General features: G+C 38.5%; 1 protein-coding gene across 3 annotated transcripts in view; it reads left to right on the top strand.

Annotated features, from left to right (window-relative positions):
• Positions 1-492: 492 nt before the first annotated feature.
• LOC133841784 (uncharacterized) overlaps positions 493-17,263 on the top strand; it is a 36,807-nt gene continuing 20,036 nt past the window's right edge. The window contains exons 1-4 of one of the 3 annotated variants that reach the window (XM_062274514.1): positions 493-715; positions 836-1,581; positions 8,209-8,349; positions 8,414-8,467. In XM_062274514.1, the coding sequence (XP_062130498.1) occupies positions 586-715; positions 836-1,581; positions 8,209-8,349; positions 8,414-8,452 (1,056 nt within the window). In that variant the 5' untranslated portion in view covers positions 493-585 and the 3' untranslated portion in view covers positions 8,453-8,467. Of the gene's footprint in view, positions 716-835; positions 1,582-8,208; positions 8,370-8,413; positions 8,468-17,263 lie in introns of those variants that run through there. The other 2 variants (XM_062274515.1, XM_062274513.1) reach the window with 2 other exon arrangements.

Genomic DNA, 17,263 nt, shown 5'->3' on the forward strand with positions numbered 1-17,263 from the left:
ACATTATTTTCTTCCAGAACGTTTTTAAAAAAAAATATGAACACATTTAAAAAAAAAATACCAATATGATATTTACTAATTAAATGTAATTGCAGACATACAAATTAAGGAAGTAAATTTAATTTAAAATGTATTGCTTAGTCGAAAAATATATTAATAAGAAAAAAGCCAACTTCTTCCTTATATTGCTGTATTTAAAATATCTTTTAATACGAATTCATCGTCTTATTTTTTCAGTGGAGCGAATATTTTAACTATAAATACGAACAAAGTAAAAATAGTAATATTTATAAATAATAATTCTGCAATATATTCACGCAACCTAATAAAATATTTCAATAAAAAAAATTAATTATAAATTCATAAAAAAAATCTCTACCAAGCCGCTTTGGCATTTGTAAGCAAGTAAACTCGCTCATAGCAGCAAGCTTTTTTCCACGAGGCGCCAGGGCCGACACTCGTTTTGTGCGCTGCAAGCCAGCTGACGCTAAGTGCTCGGCAGCCCTGGCGTCAGTATGTTTGTTTAGGTTTTGCGCAAAATAAAGTGTTTGCTATTAATTCGTGTACAATTGGAATTTAATTAAAATGAGTGCAATAGACAATACGAAACAGCTATCAATTGTGGATATACGCAATTATATGCTGCAGAACGACGGCAAAGTGACAAACCATGCGCTGGTTAAGCATTTCAAGAAATATCTAACGCACACACAAAGTGAGTCAGACTTCCCAAAACATTGATGACTGCGTATGACGTTAACTACGCGAAGCAACAGCAACAACCTGTTGCATTCAACTAAATCACAACTGCAATTTGCTTTTATGGTATTTACAGATGAAGCGGAGGCACGCAAACGTTTCAAAACATACGTGACGTTGCTTTCGACGATTAAAAATGAAAACAATCAGAAATATTTGATACTTCGTAAGAAGTATATCAACGAGTGTCCAGCTGACGATGTCGTGGAACGTGCCGTGGAAGCAGCTGGAATTGCATCAGTGCCTTCCAGTCCAGGTGCCAGTTCCATAGTGTCTATGAACGACAGTGTTGCGTCGCCTTTGAGACAACCGCCGCCCTACAAAGCTCCACCCGAGGTGCAATCTCCTCCTGTGGCAGGTGCTCCAGTGGTAAGTGCTCCTGTGGCAGCTCCTTCAGTGGCCGCTCCTCCAGCGGCCATCACTGGAGTTGCAGTTCATCGGGAGCAGGTGGAAAGCTATCGCGAGTGCGTCAATGAGTTTACAGTCGCCATGCAACGTATTGATCCAGCTCGTCTCGAGCTGCAACCGGCAGCGACGCCTGAAGTCGAAGCAGAAGTGGAAACGCCCAAGAAATCGGAGGCCAAGTCCATATCGCGTGCTAATTCGCTGGATGAAACTGCAAACAAGGAGAATATACCACGTTTCTCCTTCTCATCCGGTGCTTCTACCGACAGTTCGGCCGCAGAGAAAGTCTCAGGTGCCGAGGGCGATGTGGCCGAAAATCCCATGAGTGTTAAGGAGGCAACGCGTAAATTCAATCGCATGGCATCTGAGGAAGAGGCTAAAATCATCTCACCACCCGCCAAAAAGAAGCCAGAGAAGGTAGGCAAAGACTCCACTATAAACATATAAGTAATATTCTTTCCGGTAAACCGGTTTTGGATTTGTCTTTGGAGTGTAGAATGCGGGTTGTGGGTGCAAAAACGTATCGTCTCGCATCGTTTGCTGCCTGCCTGCCCAGCGCATCCAAGTTGTCTTTCTACCTAGACCCATTTCCTGTGGGAATTGTTTATACTGGGGAATCTGTCTGTCGATTTTCTTCTTTTTTCCCCTGTTCAACTACAAAGAGTTTAAATATTTACCTTATGACGCAAGAACTTTATGTTTGCATTGCTCGAAAATAGCTAAATGAATTCTTAGCTAACTAGTACTATATATAGTATTTTATCTTTGAGATCAGTTCACTTGTTTTGAAAAGCTTCAATATCTTGTCAGAATGAGGGTCTGTTCTCAGTCACTCGCTTCTTGCTCGAGTGGAACTGCTGGCTTGTGACCAATGCGCTTAAACTTCACAGACTTGACACCAGCACATTCGAACATTGTAAATCCCATTAAGTTTATTCGTGGACACATAAAATGTAAGATTCATAAAATGTCCAAACACCCGCTGCAAAAGGTCTTAATCTCACGACTTTTTGACCCATTAGTTATTGTGTCTGCCCATTCTTCTGTTATTTTTCCGTTAGAATTGTACTTTGAGAATGATATAGTTTTATGTTGTGATATAGTATTATGTAGAATAGGTTTAACCTCTCCTTAATATATCATTTCACTCATAAACTACTATGATAAAGCGCAATTTTGTATAACTTCTAATATGCACTTTAACAGAGCTTTTTAATATATGTTGAGAATTATGTGACCAAGAATGTGTTGTCATTTCTAACGAAAGTTTTTATAAAATTTGAAACTTTTTCTCTTTTCTTATACAATAATAAATCGACATATAATTGCACATTTAAAGATATTAGATATATTCCTAACTACATAAAATATGTATTTTCCATTTTTTTATTTTAAATAGTTTCTAATTACTGAGGCTAATTATTTCATTTTTCGTTTCCTTCCGAGTCTGATACATATTCAAAACTTTACATGTTTTAAGCAAATGAGTTTAGTAATTTGTTCTTGACAAGATTTAGAATATTTTTAGAGTTGTTGTAGTAAGCAAATGAGTTGCATGCAACTAGCAATAGATAGAATGCACATGTAGATATATTTCTGTATCTTCGGCCACTGCAGATGTCTGGCAATAAAAGGCGACAACATGTTGAAATTTGTCAAGCGTTACGAGAAAATCGCTTGAACGAAAGGAAATGTTGCCGAGCTAAAGATGCCGGCAATTACAATTGGGTTGAATTGTCAAACAACTGTCATCCACTCAGAGCTGTCAATCAAAAGAATTTGGGTTTTTAGGCATAAGGTATAGGCGAGTGCATAAATCATCCTAGCAAAGAACATCGACCAGAAGAAGTGTGTGCGTGTGTATCTTTACCCCATACAACAACACATTGATGCATGATACTCAGTCTCAATCTCTCAGTTAGACAGTCGCAGCAGTAGAAATACGTCAAACTCAGATTGTCAACTGCACGTCAAGCGCTATAAAAACTACTCACTAAAATACACTAAAGGCAACAGCATCGACTTAAGTGCCTATTTGTGAAGCGAACAGATATACAGATACTTCTACACCATCCAAGTATGTTACATGACCATGAGATGCGAGTGCATATAAGGAAACGACTAAGAACTTTGTGTTTATCTTCAGTTTCTCACGTTTTTCATGTTTCCGGATTAATGCTGCCCAATTACATGCATCAAATAGGAAGCGTATATCACTCCACGAAAAAGCCAAAAGAAACTAAAAACATAAAAGCATTTTTATTCTTAGTTTATTTTGCACAAAACCACAGATTGACTATTTTTGAACTCGCTCAAGATAATTCAGAATTTTGTTTAAAACATCAAATTCAAATATTTATTCAAATATTATTTATAAGTACCCTAACTTTGGCAACTTGATAAAAGCAACCTTTATAAGACATTGTATTTCCAAGTTAAAAACTCTGAACCTATTAAATTTATTTGTTATAAAAAGAAAGAGTTCGCCCATAACAACGTTCTATCATCAAGAAAGTAGACAGCTTGTAATACTGCCAATCATTGTAATCGACTGAACAGTAAACTATGAAAATTGTTAACAAATCTGTTCGCTAACAAGATAATTCAACATAAAATATTGAAAAGAAAAATTAAAAAGCAGACGGCGCCAACAATCTTTAAGGCAACGAATTGCTTGACGGATTTTTTGTTTAATCAAAAAAATTATTAATCATCAAGAAAGCCAAAAACAAAAAATACAGCGAGCAAAAGGAAAGTGCCAAATCATTCATGAAAGAGTTTTTGAAATGGGATCTCGATCATCTTCCCAATGCACAAGCACACACAACTACTTATACGATATGATATATAATATTGTATTTTCCCGCGATATAAGGCTGAACAGACTGACGTATCCATCAGATCCATCAATATGAACCGTGAAATTTTGGCGCCGCAACTGTAATGATTGTAATAGCTACGGGCTGATCTGGCCTGGCGATCTAGCTGATCAATTAAATTCGATTCGAGCGTTTTTAATTAGCCCAATGAGTTGGCAGTTTGTGCATTTAGTCAGCACCCACTGTCCGTATTTTAGCTATTGATTAATGTGCGTGTGTCGAGGCAATGTTTGAAATTAAACCTTACTTGTTACACGTTGTTGTTATCAGCATAAAACTCATTATTAGTAATGTTAAAACAAATATTTATTTAGACGACAACACGCTTGCATGCAAGAGGGAGACAGCTATTGATTAATTGCACTAGTCAGTATGTAAAGTTACCTTGAACTGTGGCTGTGCTGTTCTCGCACACATGCTATCTTGAACACTCTTCTTCTGCATTGAACACAACTCTCTTTGCCAGGAGCTTGAATTCGCTATTTGCTTCCATTTGACTGCATGTAGATCGCCTGATGGCAATTCGCCTTTAAGCGAATTTGACTGAGTACTGATAAGCTAGCTTGCGAATTCGCCGCCATGTAAATGTAATGTCTACAGCGAATTTGTGACTTCTTCATGAATGAGAAGTGTTTATAAAGTTTTCTCTACTTTAAAATACGGGTATCCCGTAGTTTTCATTAAAGAACTTTAAAGCGATAACTTTGGCTCCTTTTCATTGCGGATTAACTTTAAATACATCGAAATGAAGAGTGACTGTAGCATCAAACAAACCACATATATTTTTATTAACCCAGAAGGTACTTTGGTGGCCAGATCCGTGTCCCAATATGCATATTAAAACCCCAAACTGAGGACAGTTGGACACACAGATAGCAAAAGAGGGGGAGCGATAGAAAAAGAGAGAAAGAGGAAGAAAGAGAGTGGGAGACAAGGACGGAATGAAACCCTTTTTGCATAAAAACAAGTTGGTGAAACATGTTAACATAGCCAATAAGCAGCAATAGAAATTAGTTAGGCAAAGCTATTCTCATCACGGCCAGGCCAACCACAAAGGACCCAATTAAAAATGTAAGGAAACAAACCAAAAGTTGTTATTGCTGTTAAACAACAACGCAGTGTGTCCCGAAGCGGTTAAATTTACAACAGCAACAATGTCGAGCGTCGTCAATGCCACACAGTCCCTGCCCCATGCCACTGCCACCGATGGTGCCGCCTCCACACATCCAACGACGATGACGACGACAACGGCATTGGCATTGGATGGAAACACAGTGCGCTCGGAACGGACAATGGCAAACATGACCATTTTGTGGCTTCATCCGTTTTTCAAGGGAGCCAAAGGTAAGTTTCGGGAGGCAAACGCAAACACAGAAAGGACACAACGCAGCAAAGAGCAGCGCACAGGACATGGCCATGGTCGGGACTCGGTTTGCAGGGCTGCTCTCTGCTCTGCTCTGCTCTCGGTTGCGGCTTGGCGGTGGTGGAGGACAACAACGGCCAGCAGTGTGATATAATATCTTGCATAAAGGGACACACAGGACATAAGAAAGCCAGGCAACAAACAAGCGATTGGGGAGAAATGAGCAAATAGACAAGGTCCCAGCCAACTCGCTTTCGCTGCTCTTTCTGCTCGACTTTTATGCTCGCCAACTTGTAACGTAGTTGGGTATGCTAAAGGAGTGATTTTGTATGGAACGAAATAGTTTAATTGAATTGAGAGATTGGTGATCAGCAAAGAAGATTAACTAGAGAGTCATGAAAACTTGTTGGCTGTCTGTCTATACGCTGCTATACTTCAACGGATCTTTAAATATTTAAACTATGAAATTTATGGAACATATTTCAAATGGGCTTACGCAGATCTAGTATAAAATTAAGCCAAGCTCTTAGCTTTGCTTGCAAATAAATGGAGAATACTTAGTCTCCTGACCGCATATTCATAGACTTTAGGAGACATTAAAGTCTATGAGAACTAGAGCAACAAAACTAACAGACTTTACTCGAATATAACTTATGCAGAATATAACTTAGAGAGTTGGATTGGGTTTCACGTTTTTTCTCATTAACAATCTGCTTTTAATTTTGTTTATTTGAATATGTCTTTGCCTAGCGAGTTCTCCGCTGCCGATCAGTCTCAACTTTAACGTTCTTGCTCACTTTTTTTATGCTGGCAGTTTGCAAGCCGTAAAAGGCAACATATACCCCATGCAATGACGAATGTGGGTGGGCTTCGCGTTGGATGGTGAGGGGACCGTAGAGAGGAGTGCCGAGGGTTTGGACTGTGGGCGAGTCTGTTCTTTTGTTTAGCATTGACATGGCCACTTTGCCTGGGGCCTTACTTTTCAATGTTTGTCCTGTTATGTTTCCGAGCTGTTCAGTTGCTGTTTCAGTCGGCTCGCCCTCAACTCAACTCAATTCCACTCAACTCGAGCTCACCTTGTTTGTCGTTGTGTCGTTCGGGGGATTCCCCGCTTTCTCGATACGGCAGTCGGCACACACTCGATGTTCGGTATTCGGCATTTTGCAAATGGCGGACACGTTTACCTGAGCCCGCGGGGGTGGCGAATAATTGGAAAAATGCTGCCGAGCTAAGCTCAGTGCTCAGAGCTCTGAAGCAACTGAAGCGAGGCACTTGGCAAAGTCAAGTGGCGTGTAAATACGAGTACGAGTATGAAATGAAAGAAAGCAGCGAGTGAGCGGAGCATCGTGTGGCACACGCACTCGTGCCACATCCTGCGGGCTAAGCGCCGCATCCGTGTATCCTTTTTGCAACACAATGGCAAATGGCGCTCAGGTAAACACAGCAACACAACAACAAGAGTAAGAGGGCAACAACAATGAACATTTTGTACTCTTTTGGCCTCTTCTCCTGCATCTTGTTAGCATCGCGAACATTATGCGAATGGATAATTAGTTGCCGAAAATGTTTTCCGCGCTCGTAAATATAAGGCACACATGTTTGCCTCTTGTTCCACCCCCACTCCAGCTCCCTTTCCTTTCTTCTTTCACTTTTGGTGGCACATGTGTGTGTGTGTGTGCGTTTGCCCCTCGCTCATTAGAGTGCTCATTATCAGTAGGAATGCGTGGTGGCCCACACCCACTACGATGCCACGATGCCTCTCCACTCTGGAGTCCCGAGAAATGTGTAAATCACCGACAACAAAAAACCAAATGAGAACAACAACTTGCGCCGGGGGTTACGTTTTTGGGTATTTATACCCGGCAGGCTGTGATTAGAAGGGTGTGTTCAGTTTATATTATCCGACTCAGAGTTTAACTTTTTAGTAATAATATAATCAAATCATCCCTGTCCATTATTCTCTCTGCCTATTCATATCCAAACTTCTATGCTTACAGATACCAAATTGATTAACAATGCTCCTATTATGCCCATACATTTCAATATTGTTTGAGATTTCAGCAACGACCTTTATATCACAAAATGCGGATTTTTATAGTTTTAGTACAGACGATAGTAATCATTTTTATAATCATCCCTGGAAATTTCATTACGTTTATTGGTATTACAAATAAATGGATTATCAGTTAATGCAAGTCTATCGGGTATCTCTCAGTCAACCACACTCATCCTTCGCTTTCCTTACTTGCTGTTGAGATGGCAGGGGATGCGATGGCTCCCAGTCTATTTCACATTTCAAAAGAAAGAAAAGAACCCGTCGCACAATCTGCCTAAAGCACGCGCCTAATAAATAAAAATTATTACCTTCATAATTATGGGAAGAACATGGCGATGGCGACGTTGAATGCGTGCGCATAATTATGCTCAGCTTTTACAGCAGCCCCTTTCCCCCACCACCACTACCACCCACAACCCTTGGTTGCCGCAAAGATTGGCGCACACATTAGACAACACACACACACACACACACACTCAACATGCGTGTGTGTTTGGAACATGGATTCTAAGACGCGTTGCTCATGTGTGTTGGCGTTAATGCTTTCAATGGGCTTTCTATGTTTTATTCCCGTTGTTGTTCTTTTTTTTGGTTTTGGTATTTGTTTGTTGGCACTTCACACCCCTTTACCCCCCACCCCTTCTAACTCCTAGTTCAATCTTCCGCTAAAAGCTGCCGCTACAACATGTATAATTAATTTATGCCCTATGGTTGCCATTGTCTTTTTATGTCTTTTTTTTCCGCAGCAATTAATTGAGGAAAAGGATGCCGCGGAGGTGACACTGGCACATCCCAAGGCTAAGGAATGGATTGTGGCCATGGCCAAAGCTAATTACCAGGAGTTGGCCAAGCTAGCTACCGATGATCCAGTGCTCGTCAAGCTGCAAGTAAGTCACAGTTAAAACTACTTACTTTTAGTATTTAAGTCCAATTTCCTTCTTTGATACTCAGTTTACTTCCCAAGCAAAAGATCGACCTCGAATTATCTGAAATTTGCTCTAACAAATAAAGACAAGTACAAACTATTCATAAGCATTAATTACGACAAATTAAGCAGCAACGCGTTGTTTTTGCCATGTCGAACAACTTTTAAAAATGCGAGAAAAATATAATGACAGCCGCGTCGAGCAACGGCAGCAACGTGCACCAAGGCATAGCGACAACAGCAGCGGCAGCAGCGGCAGCGGTGGTGCCACAGTTGCTGTGACAATTAATTGTGAAATATGTTTTCAGAATTTTTAGCACTTGTAGTGCATGTTTCTGAAGTGGGCGTCGTTCCGCTGTTTCTCGCGTGGGCCTCAAACACGCTCCAATCGCCATTAGACAAGGCGGCACTAACCCGACACTGCAAGAGTTGACCAAAAAAAAGTTGGAAAAAAACCAACGAATAAAATGAAAAAAAAAAATAAATAACAACTCTCTAAGATTTGCTAGCCGAACAGATATCCTGCGTGCAGGAATTTAGGCTCCGAGCTTATAGCAAATTTTTCGCCGATCCCGTAGGAAAAAGATATAGGTATATTTAACAAACATACACAATATTAGGATAATTTAATTTAATTTAAGAAAATGACGTTTATGAAAAGTGTCTGTAGAGGAAATGGAAAGTCTCTTATTGTTATAGTCTTCGAGATCAAAGAGCTTAAACAAAATGGATGGCGATATTTTCCTTTGAGACTTTAAAAAAATACACTTTTTCCGCTTTCTAGAAGTCATGAGTAAAAAATCCACATTTTTCCAAAAAAAATATTTGAATTTATAATAATTTAAAAAATATAAATAGCTCAGTTATCAGGTTTATAGGTGTCTATAAAATTGATTGATCTCTTGTAATCATTGGCTCAGAGATCAAAGAGTTTACAGAAATTGTATCTTTGTAAAGAGAGATATATATTCTTGCCCTTCAGAAATCATGCAATTTTTGTCATTTTTCAGCATATAAAATATAATACAGACTTTAATTATATATTTCAAAAAGAAATGAAAAGTTCTGAATATAATCGGCTGCAAGTTGAACACGTTAAGCAGACGGTTAATAAACCACCTGTTATTTTTTACTGCATATTGCCGAAGACATGATTGCTTAAAAACTTAAAAACAAAATCAATTATAAATACAAGACAATAAGTTGTGTATGGATTGTATCGATCAATATACCGATTTCTATGTTCTAGAATCTAGATCTTAAATTTGATACTATTGTAATGCTGATCCAAAATTCGTGGTCTACCATTGGAATTCCCTCACATTCCTTTACAATACCCTTTTCGCAATACTCACAGGGTATAGCATGAAAAGGATAGCCCTTGGTACAAGTAATTTCCATTTCGGGTACAAGCATTTGACAGAACAACACGTGTTTATATTTGTTCTCTCATCACAATGATTTCGTTCTCTGTTTCTTGTTGTTTTTGTCGCTTTTTTCTGAACATGCACTAAGAACACATGTTTAACTAAGTTCTTAGTGTAGATACTTTGCATATGCTTAGTGCTAGATGTACAATCTCGTCGTCGTATATATTGAAAAGTCGGCCACAATTTGAATTGTCGGAAATTGTTAAGAATTCAGCCACAGAGATAGACGAGGGGTGGATTGTTTGTGGTGGCTCTGTGGGGTAACTTATTGTTGTATATAAATGTCAAATTAAATGCCTATAAATTAACTTGCACCCGAAAATATTATAAACAACTTTTCTATTTTTTACACCACTCAAAACGGAAGAATTACGGGTGGGCGATCCCTCTCTATGAGAAAAACTCGTATGTTTTCCCCTAAAAATATGTGCTAAAAGAGTCGAGAATAATGTGTGTTTTCGGGGCGTCGTGTGTCTCTCAATTAGATGAAAATTTTCGGTTACAACATGCGAGTATTTTTGTTGAGTCCCATGTCCCCAAGACCCTCAGCTCTCTGACCCCGGCCCCTGCCCCTGGCGTCGGCACAAATGGAAGATGATTTATGCCAGCCGCAAGCGAACATGCCTGCCATTGAGGGTTTGGGTCCAAGGCAGTGTCCCAACATCCAGCATCCAGCACATAATCCAGTGGTGGCAATCCAACAATCCGACTCGTAAACGAGCATTATGCTCCAACTTATGCGAACTAATTGCCGTACAAAATGCAATGTTCTCGGAAATAATGGATTCCGCAACGCCTTGTATGTGTGTATATATGCAAATCTTGAGAGGCATAAGTGCAATCAATTAATCGCGTGCATCATCCACACCACGCCAAGTGCGATCGAGGGTTGGGGGCATGGGGAATCTGCTCATTAGCGGCGCTTGCAATTCTTCGAATCACTGAAATCGCAACGAGACGGAAATAGCCATAAATCAGAGCACAATTGTCACTTAGCCTAATGTCTCAACTTCGGGGCATCCAAAGAGAACCGAAAAAGCATTCACTCGCAGTGCCAGCGATTCCATATTTTATGGCCAGTTTACGCACAAAGAGAGAAATAAATCGCATCGGTTCCACGCAATTCAAGCACATCTTATACTCATCCTACTATTATCGAATGTTAAATGTTAATTGTTTTGTAGATTTATTATAATGAGAATAGGATTTTCATACTTTATACTAATTAAACTGAAGTCAATAATTTTTACTATGTCGAGAATTAAAAAAATATATAATTTTATAAATATCGCATATTCTACTCTATCTGTCTTATACCTATCTTAATATTGTCGAATTTATTATGATGGTATTATTAAAAGTTTTTCATATATTATTTCTATTCTCAATGATAATTCCAATAATATACTTTTACTGGTGCTGTGCTGCTTCATTAAGTTTAACTTTATTTGCTTGATATGAAAATGACTTCGTTTTTTTTTAATTTCATTATTAGAACTCACTAAAATACTATCTCACATTTTTAAATTTCTTTAGCTAGGAGAGAAACTAAGTGTATGATTTTGTGTAGTATCCAATAGTAAGGAATTAAAGGATACCAGGCTAAATTATATACTTAGTTTGGTTGAACTGTCTTCCCTGGTGTATTTATGTCCAAAGTTCTATCTCAAATCTCGCTAGTTTCTAGCCACCTCTTTGGGTGACTCAGAGACTGTCTGGCAGAGTAGAGTCCACGACTGTTGTCTAGTCTGGTCAAGTGCATCCCGCATGCAGAGCTGGTATTGGCTGCTTGTTCTGCCTGCCGTTAGATGTTGTGTTTGCATTCCAAGTTTAATTAAATTTCTAGCTTCATACGTGGCGACAATCAGCCATCGACGATGGCTGTGCTGGGCTGTGCGGTGCTGTGCTGAGTTGGCCTGTTAGCACAGCATTCATGCTGGCCATAACACAGAGAAACATGGCCATAACACTCTGCCTGGCATTTACAACGGACATTCGAATTCGAGTTACACTCTTGACCTGCCAAATGGACTGACGCGACTTCCTCTTCCCTTTTCCTCCAACTCCTCCACCTTTCGCTCTGTGGCGCATGCAAAGCGATTGATGTATATGTATATATGTTCAGACATATAGTTGGGCATGCTACAGAGCCTGGCTAATAGTTATGGTAGTAGTTGTAGTTGTAGTTGTAGTTGTAGCTGCAGTTACTGCAGCGGCTTATAAAATGTTACAAGTTTTGTATTAATTAAAAACTTTGGCTCGTCTCATACCTTTACCAATTTATATTTTCATTTGCTGTTATGTTTCAATTCATGTATGGAAATATATACATATATGCAACTAACGGTGTAAGTGGGAGAGTGTGTAAGTAAATACACTAAGAGAAAAAAGAGGGATATGAAATTATGTCTCGAATGGAAACGAAGCGATTTCTTCACAATATCTATGATATCTACTGTCTATGTAATTCTACGTATATTTCATATACGAATTTCCTCACATTTTTCTTATATTGTTAACCCTACATTCTAAATCATTTTGATCCAAATTATCTTTGCCATATTTAAGTAAACAATTTTAACTTTCGTTTTGTAAATTATTTGTGTACCTCATTAATAAAACCTTCATCCTAGTACCTTCCATAAATATAAAATATATAAAGTATTATATTTTATTCATGTAGTAAGAGGTTGAATTAACACAAACCAATATAGTACCATAACAAACCAAACATCCATCTTATTCCATGAAGAGTTTTATAATGCTACTCAAATTTGTAATCTATCCAATTCCTCTTTAAATTCTGAGGACAACAAACTTGATAATCGAATTTTCGTCACTTGAATTTACATTGCAATTTATCTCGTTTATCCACCTGAATTTACACTGTAATTTTTTTTAGTGTGCCAGGTATTGTTTGCCGTCGGCTGGGTCAGTTAGGTGGGGCAATTGGACCGCCCAATCGGCGAGCATGCAACGTTTTGCCAACGTTTTCAGCTTGTACTTGTATTTGTTATTGTTGTTGTTGTTGCTGTTCTTCCCTTTCATTCAGCTAGCCAACCAACCATCCGTCCGTCCGTCCGTCTGTCCATTTGTCCGCCAGTCCGTTCATCCATCCATCAACGTGTTTGACCTAGCCGGCAATTCGGCTTGACATGCGAGTAAATTGAATTTTCCTTGTTTCGCATTTGTTTTGACTTGTTTGTATTTTTTTTTCTCTCTCTTTTTTTTGTACTTTTTGGTGTGTTGCTCGTTTTTTCCTTTTTTGATTTCGGCTGTTGTTCGAATTACTTATTCAAATTAAAAATATTTTTTGCTGCATACTGACAATGACTGGACACAAAAATGTAGCTGGTGTTTCTTCGCCTTCTTCAACTCTTTTTCTCCCCCCTCACACTATTTACATACCAAACATACTCACACATCATCACACACACACACTTCTTTACATACACATATGTATGTACTTTGTATGTGCAAATCATTTATATAAATGATTTAGCATGTTCAAGTGTGTAGAAATAAATATGCGATGCGATGTGAGTATAAACAAACAAACATGTTTGGCAATGCCCATGTTCATTATTGAAGTAGTACATAAATAAATACATACAATACTATTCATCAAAATATTTGTACGTAGATAAACTTCGATGTACAATGTACATACATATGTAAATTTGTTCAAATTCCAACGCTTGTTCGGACATATCGCCAAAGACATTTTAGTAGGCAAATGGGACATTAAAATTAATCTTAACTGTTGTCTGCGAATACTCATGTCCGCTGGCAACGCTTTAGCTTTATCGGAAGAAAATATCAATTAGCGAACTTACATAAATTGAACGTAAAAGCATGAAACGGGTATTACGAAATTTCCTTTAACCTATATAAAAAGCTTTTAATCAATATTCAACTTCAAACACAATTTGTAAAAATCTTTTCTTCACAATCGATCCATTCATAATGTAAACTATATAATATAGATTTATTTGTCCTTCCTCAAATTAAACCAATGTTAAGTCTTGTAGTTTTAGTTTTGCAATATAATGGCATAAATATTTAACATTTGAAATTCATAACCATTTTTATCGAGTCCTAAAGGCAGAACTTAAATAAAATTAGCTGAAACTAGCCTTATAATTCCAGCAATAAAAAACTGTTTTCTCAGATTTATATAGGAAACTTTTAAGAAAAGTTAAACCGAATAAATGATTCGCCTGTTTCATTTATGCTCTTAGGAAGTTCCCTTTTCCGTCGCATAAAATGCGGGGCGAGATGGTGAAAGTAATTTCAGGCATTTGTCTTTTGATGAACGTGGCGAATGCCGACGCCGTAATCCGCAATGGGAATTTCAAATGGGAACGAAGAATCATCGTAAATGTCGAGAACTCTCGAAGGTAAAATTGTGAGTGACCATGAACTTTTCAACAGGTCGTCAAGAGGGGCCATAAAACGTCTGACACCTTTGGCAAACTACAGCAAAGTGTCTCCTGCACTCCTTCGTTTTCTCTCTCTATTCCTTATTCCGCATTAAGTGTAATAAAACTTAGTGAAACAAATGTCAACGCTGGCGCCGCACAAGAAAGAAACATCAAAAACGCTCTAGAAGTTGTTTGAATTTTGGCGTCGTCATTCGGCATTTGTGGCCATGTGTGTCATTAAAACGGAGGTGACAATTCAATCAACGCATAAGCAAAGACGCACCGACAACCGACAACTTGAGCTGTGAAACGACTGAATCTAAATCCTTTCCAGAAAATCAAATCAAAATGTGTTTACGACTTCAACTCGCATTTCCCCCGCCATCAACGTTGTCCACGTTGGTGGCTTTGGCCCAAGTTTCGATGCCGTTGCAGCTATTAAATTTAATTAGAGCTCTGTGTCGCTCTCTTGTTGCTACCGCCATTGGCCGTCAGCGGCACATAAATGTCACCGAAATATGCTCGAGGAAACATCCAAAACAATCGCATATAAATACGTCTCTTTCTCCCTTCTCTCTCTCTTCGTCTTTCTATGTTCAAATAGCGCCGCCTGTTGCGTATTATCTTGAGGAGGACAACCTCGAGTTTGTCTCTTTATTTAGTTCCCTGTGGATATGTGACGCTTCCACTTATAGTAGTTTCACTCTTAGTTCTTGTTGGGAGGGAAGAAGCACACTCGGATTTGCCGTCGCGTCGTCAAGTGCTGTTAAAATTATTGTCAGTTGACATGCGAAAGGATTTCCCTTCTGGGAAAGTGCCCTTCTGTGGCGGAAAGAGCCAGTGCAGCTGATTTATATACTTGTTAACTATGCCATTTTCATTTAATTATATCTCGCACAATTGCCTTTTCTTTGCTTGACTATATTATTTCCGATTTACATACCATTTATAAGCAGTTAAATGCAATTTCATTTTGAATAGAAACTTGAGCTTGGCAAAGATCAACACTTAAATTTTTAAAAGGTTTTTTAGAAACTAAAGATTAGAAAATTTAATTTTTAATAGTTTCTGAAAAAAGGTTTTGTGCAGAACTTGTAATTATCTTGTTTAATTGCACATTTACTGGAACAGAAGATTATCAAAAATTTTCTACCTAATAATCTATAAAAAGTCTTAATTTCAAGTTTTTTTTTTACATTTTTGGAAATAATGTAAATGTTTAGTTATTGAATGTGATTTAATATATATATAATATATAATTTCCCGCACAAATATATTTCGATGGTTTTCTGTAAAATATTGACTTGCTAGCATCTTTTTAAAGATTTTTCTAAATTATTATTTAAATGACTGTAATTGTATTACAATTGTATTTATCTTCTTATTAATCAACATTTTCTGCATCTTTACATATCACATTGAACAGTCGTTTAATGTCCTTTTCTTAAGCTGCAATAGTTAATAACGAGCACAAAACTTAGTACTCTTCACATATTGTGCTTTGGCGAGTGAGAACTCGAAAGTTTATTTAGCGAGACTAAGTGATTTGATTAATGGATTTCGATCACGATCGAGACCTTCGATACGTGGCCATCGATGGAGGGATAAACAGACAGACAGACAGAGGAAAGACTTGGCGAATTCTCTATCTGCCTAACCATTTATTATAGCACCACCTTGAAATGTTGTTGTCGGCAGTAGCTGCCACTCCACAAGTCCACAGCTCGTAGTCGAAGTCCGAGTTGAAGGCAGCACACGAATTCAATTTCAAAGACGCCGGAGTTGCGCACCTCCTACAAACTTTTGCACACAGTTTGCAATTCGGTTTTAATTATGAAAAATCGATGCACTGACAGCCAACATGAATTAAGGCGAAAGTTATTAAATGTTAAGGCGTCCCTCACTCGTTCACGAAAGAAAGAAAAAAAAACCCGAGAACTGCCCACTGTGTGTGAGTATCGACAGACAGGAGAGCAGGACAGACAGCAAGCGATCCGTCTGCCATTCTGGGAATGTATTTGGAGTTGTTGCATTACAATGACATTCACTCGGTCTGGACTATAAGATTGGGTGGCGCTGTTGGCGCCAATGTCTTGCACGTTCCACCGAATGCCCCAAGTCAGTTTGTCCCCCAGTCCAGGTCAAAAACGAATGTCTTCACAATTATTGTCATTCACAATTACCCGCGCATGCTACATGGGGCATCGAGAGATCGCTTCGGCTTTGGCAGCTGCCACAAATACCCTTCGTGTGTATAATCCTCTACAATATTGGTCTCTCTCTGTGTGCAATAAAACAATCGTCAACAGAGTGCAACAAAACTTGACTTAACCGTGACTTTGCGACCAGGAATTTTCATTTCAATGAAAACAGAAAAAAAGAAACGTGCAACAACTCCACCTCCGCTCCGATTGCAAGTGATCTCCACTTGAGGTTTGGGTTTGGCTTCAACTTTAGCTTTAGCTTTGGTTGTCTGCGGCCGCCAATGCTTAAGTGTCAGCAAAAACGAAATTGAGCTTATCTGTAAATGCATCGGCGGGAGCCGATCCTCCAAGGACCAGTCACTAGTCACCAACCATGGCCAACAGAGTCAACAGCAAACAGTCAACAGCAAACGGTCTCTTCTTCCTCTCCAACAAGTCGATGCAATCGTGCAGTCGTCAAATTAGCGACGTTCGAAATACTTCCCAGATAACTACGACGAAAATCGTAAACAAAATAAAATGCTCAAATGGCCGCGATCATTTCCTGTGCCACGGCCGCATTTCTTTTTAGCCCATCCAAAGACCAAAAACCACAAACAGCAAATTCTCTTAAAGATTTGGCACAACCGTTAAATACGACGTGTCCGGAAAAAGTACTCAATGCAAATGAGTTTCAATAGGTTTAAATCGATTTAAGTTTACTTCAAAGTATTATAATACTAAATTAATTGTTAATTATAATAAATTTTTTTATTTTAACATTGAATTAGTAGTTTATTTTTTTACATTTAAACTTAGTCTTCAAAATTAGTTTAAAC

This window comes from Drosophila sulfurigaster, chromosome 3 (genome assembly GCF_023558435.1).
Source record: "Drosophila sulfurigaster albostrigata strain 15112-1811.04 chromosome 3, ASM2355843v2, whole genome shotgun sequence".
Taxonomy (NCBI): domain Eukaryota; kingdom Metazoa; phylum Arthropoda; class Insecta; order Diptera; family Drosophilidae; genus Drosophila; species Drosophila sulfurigaster.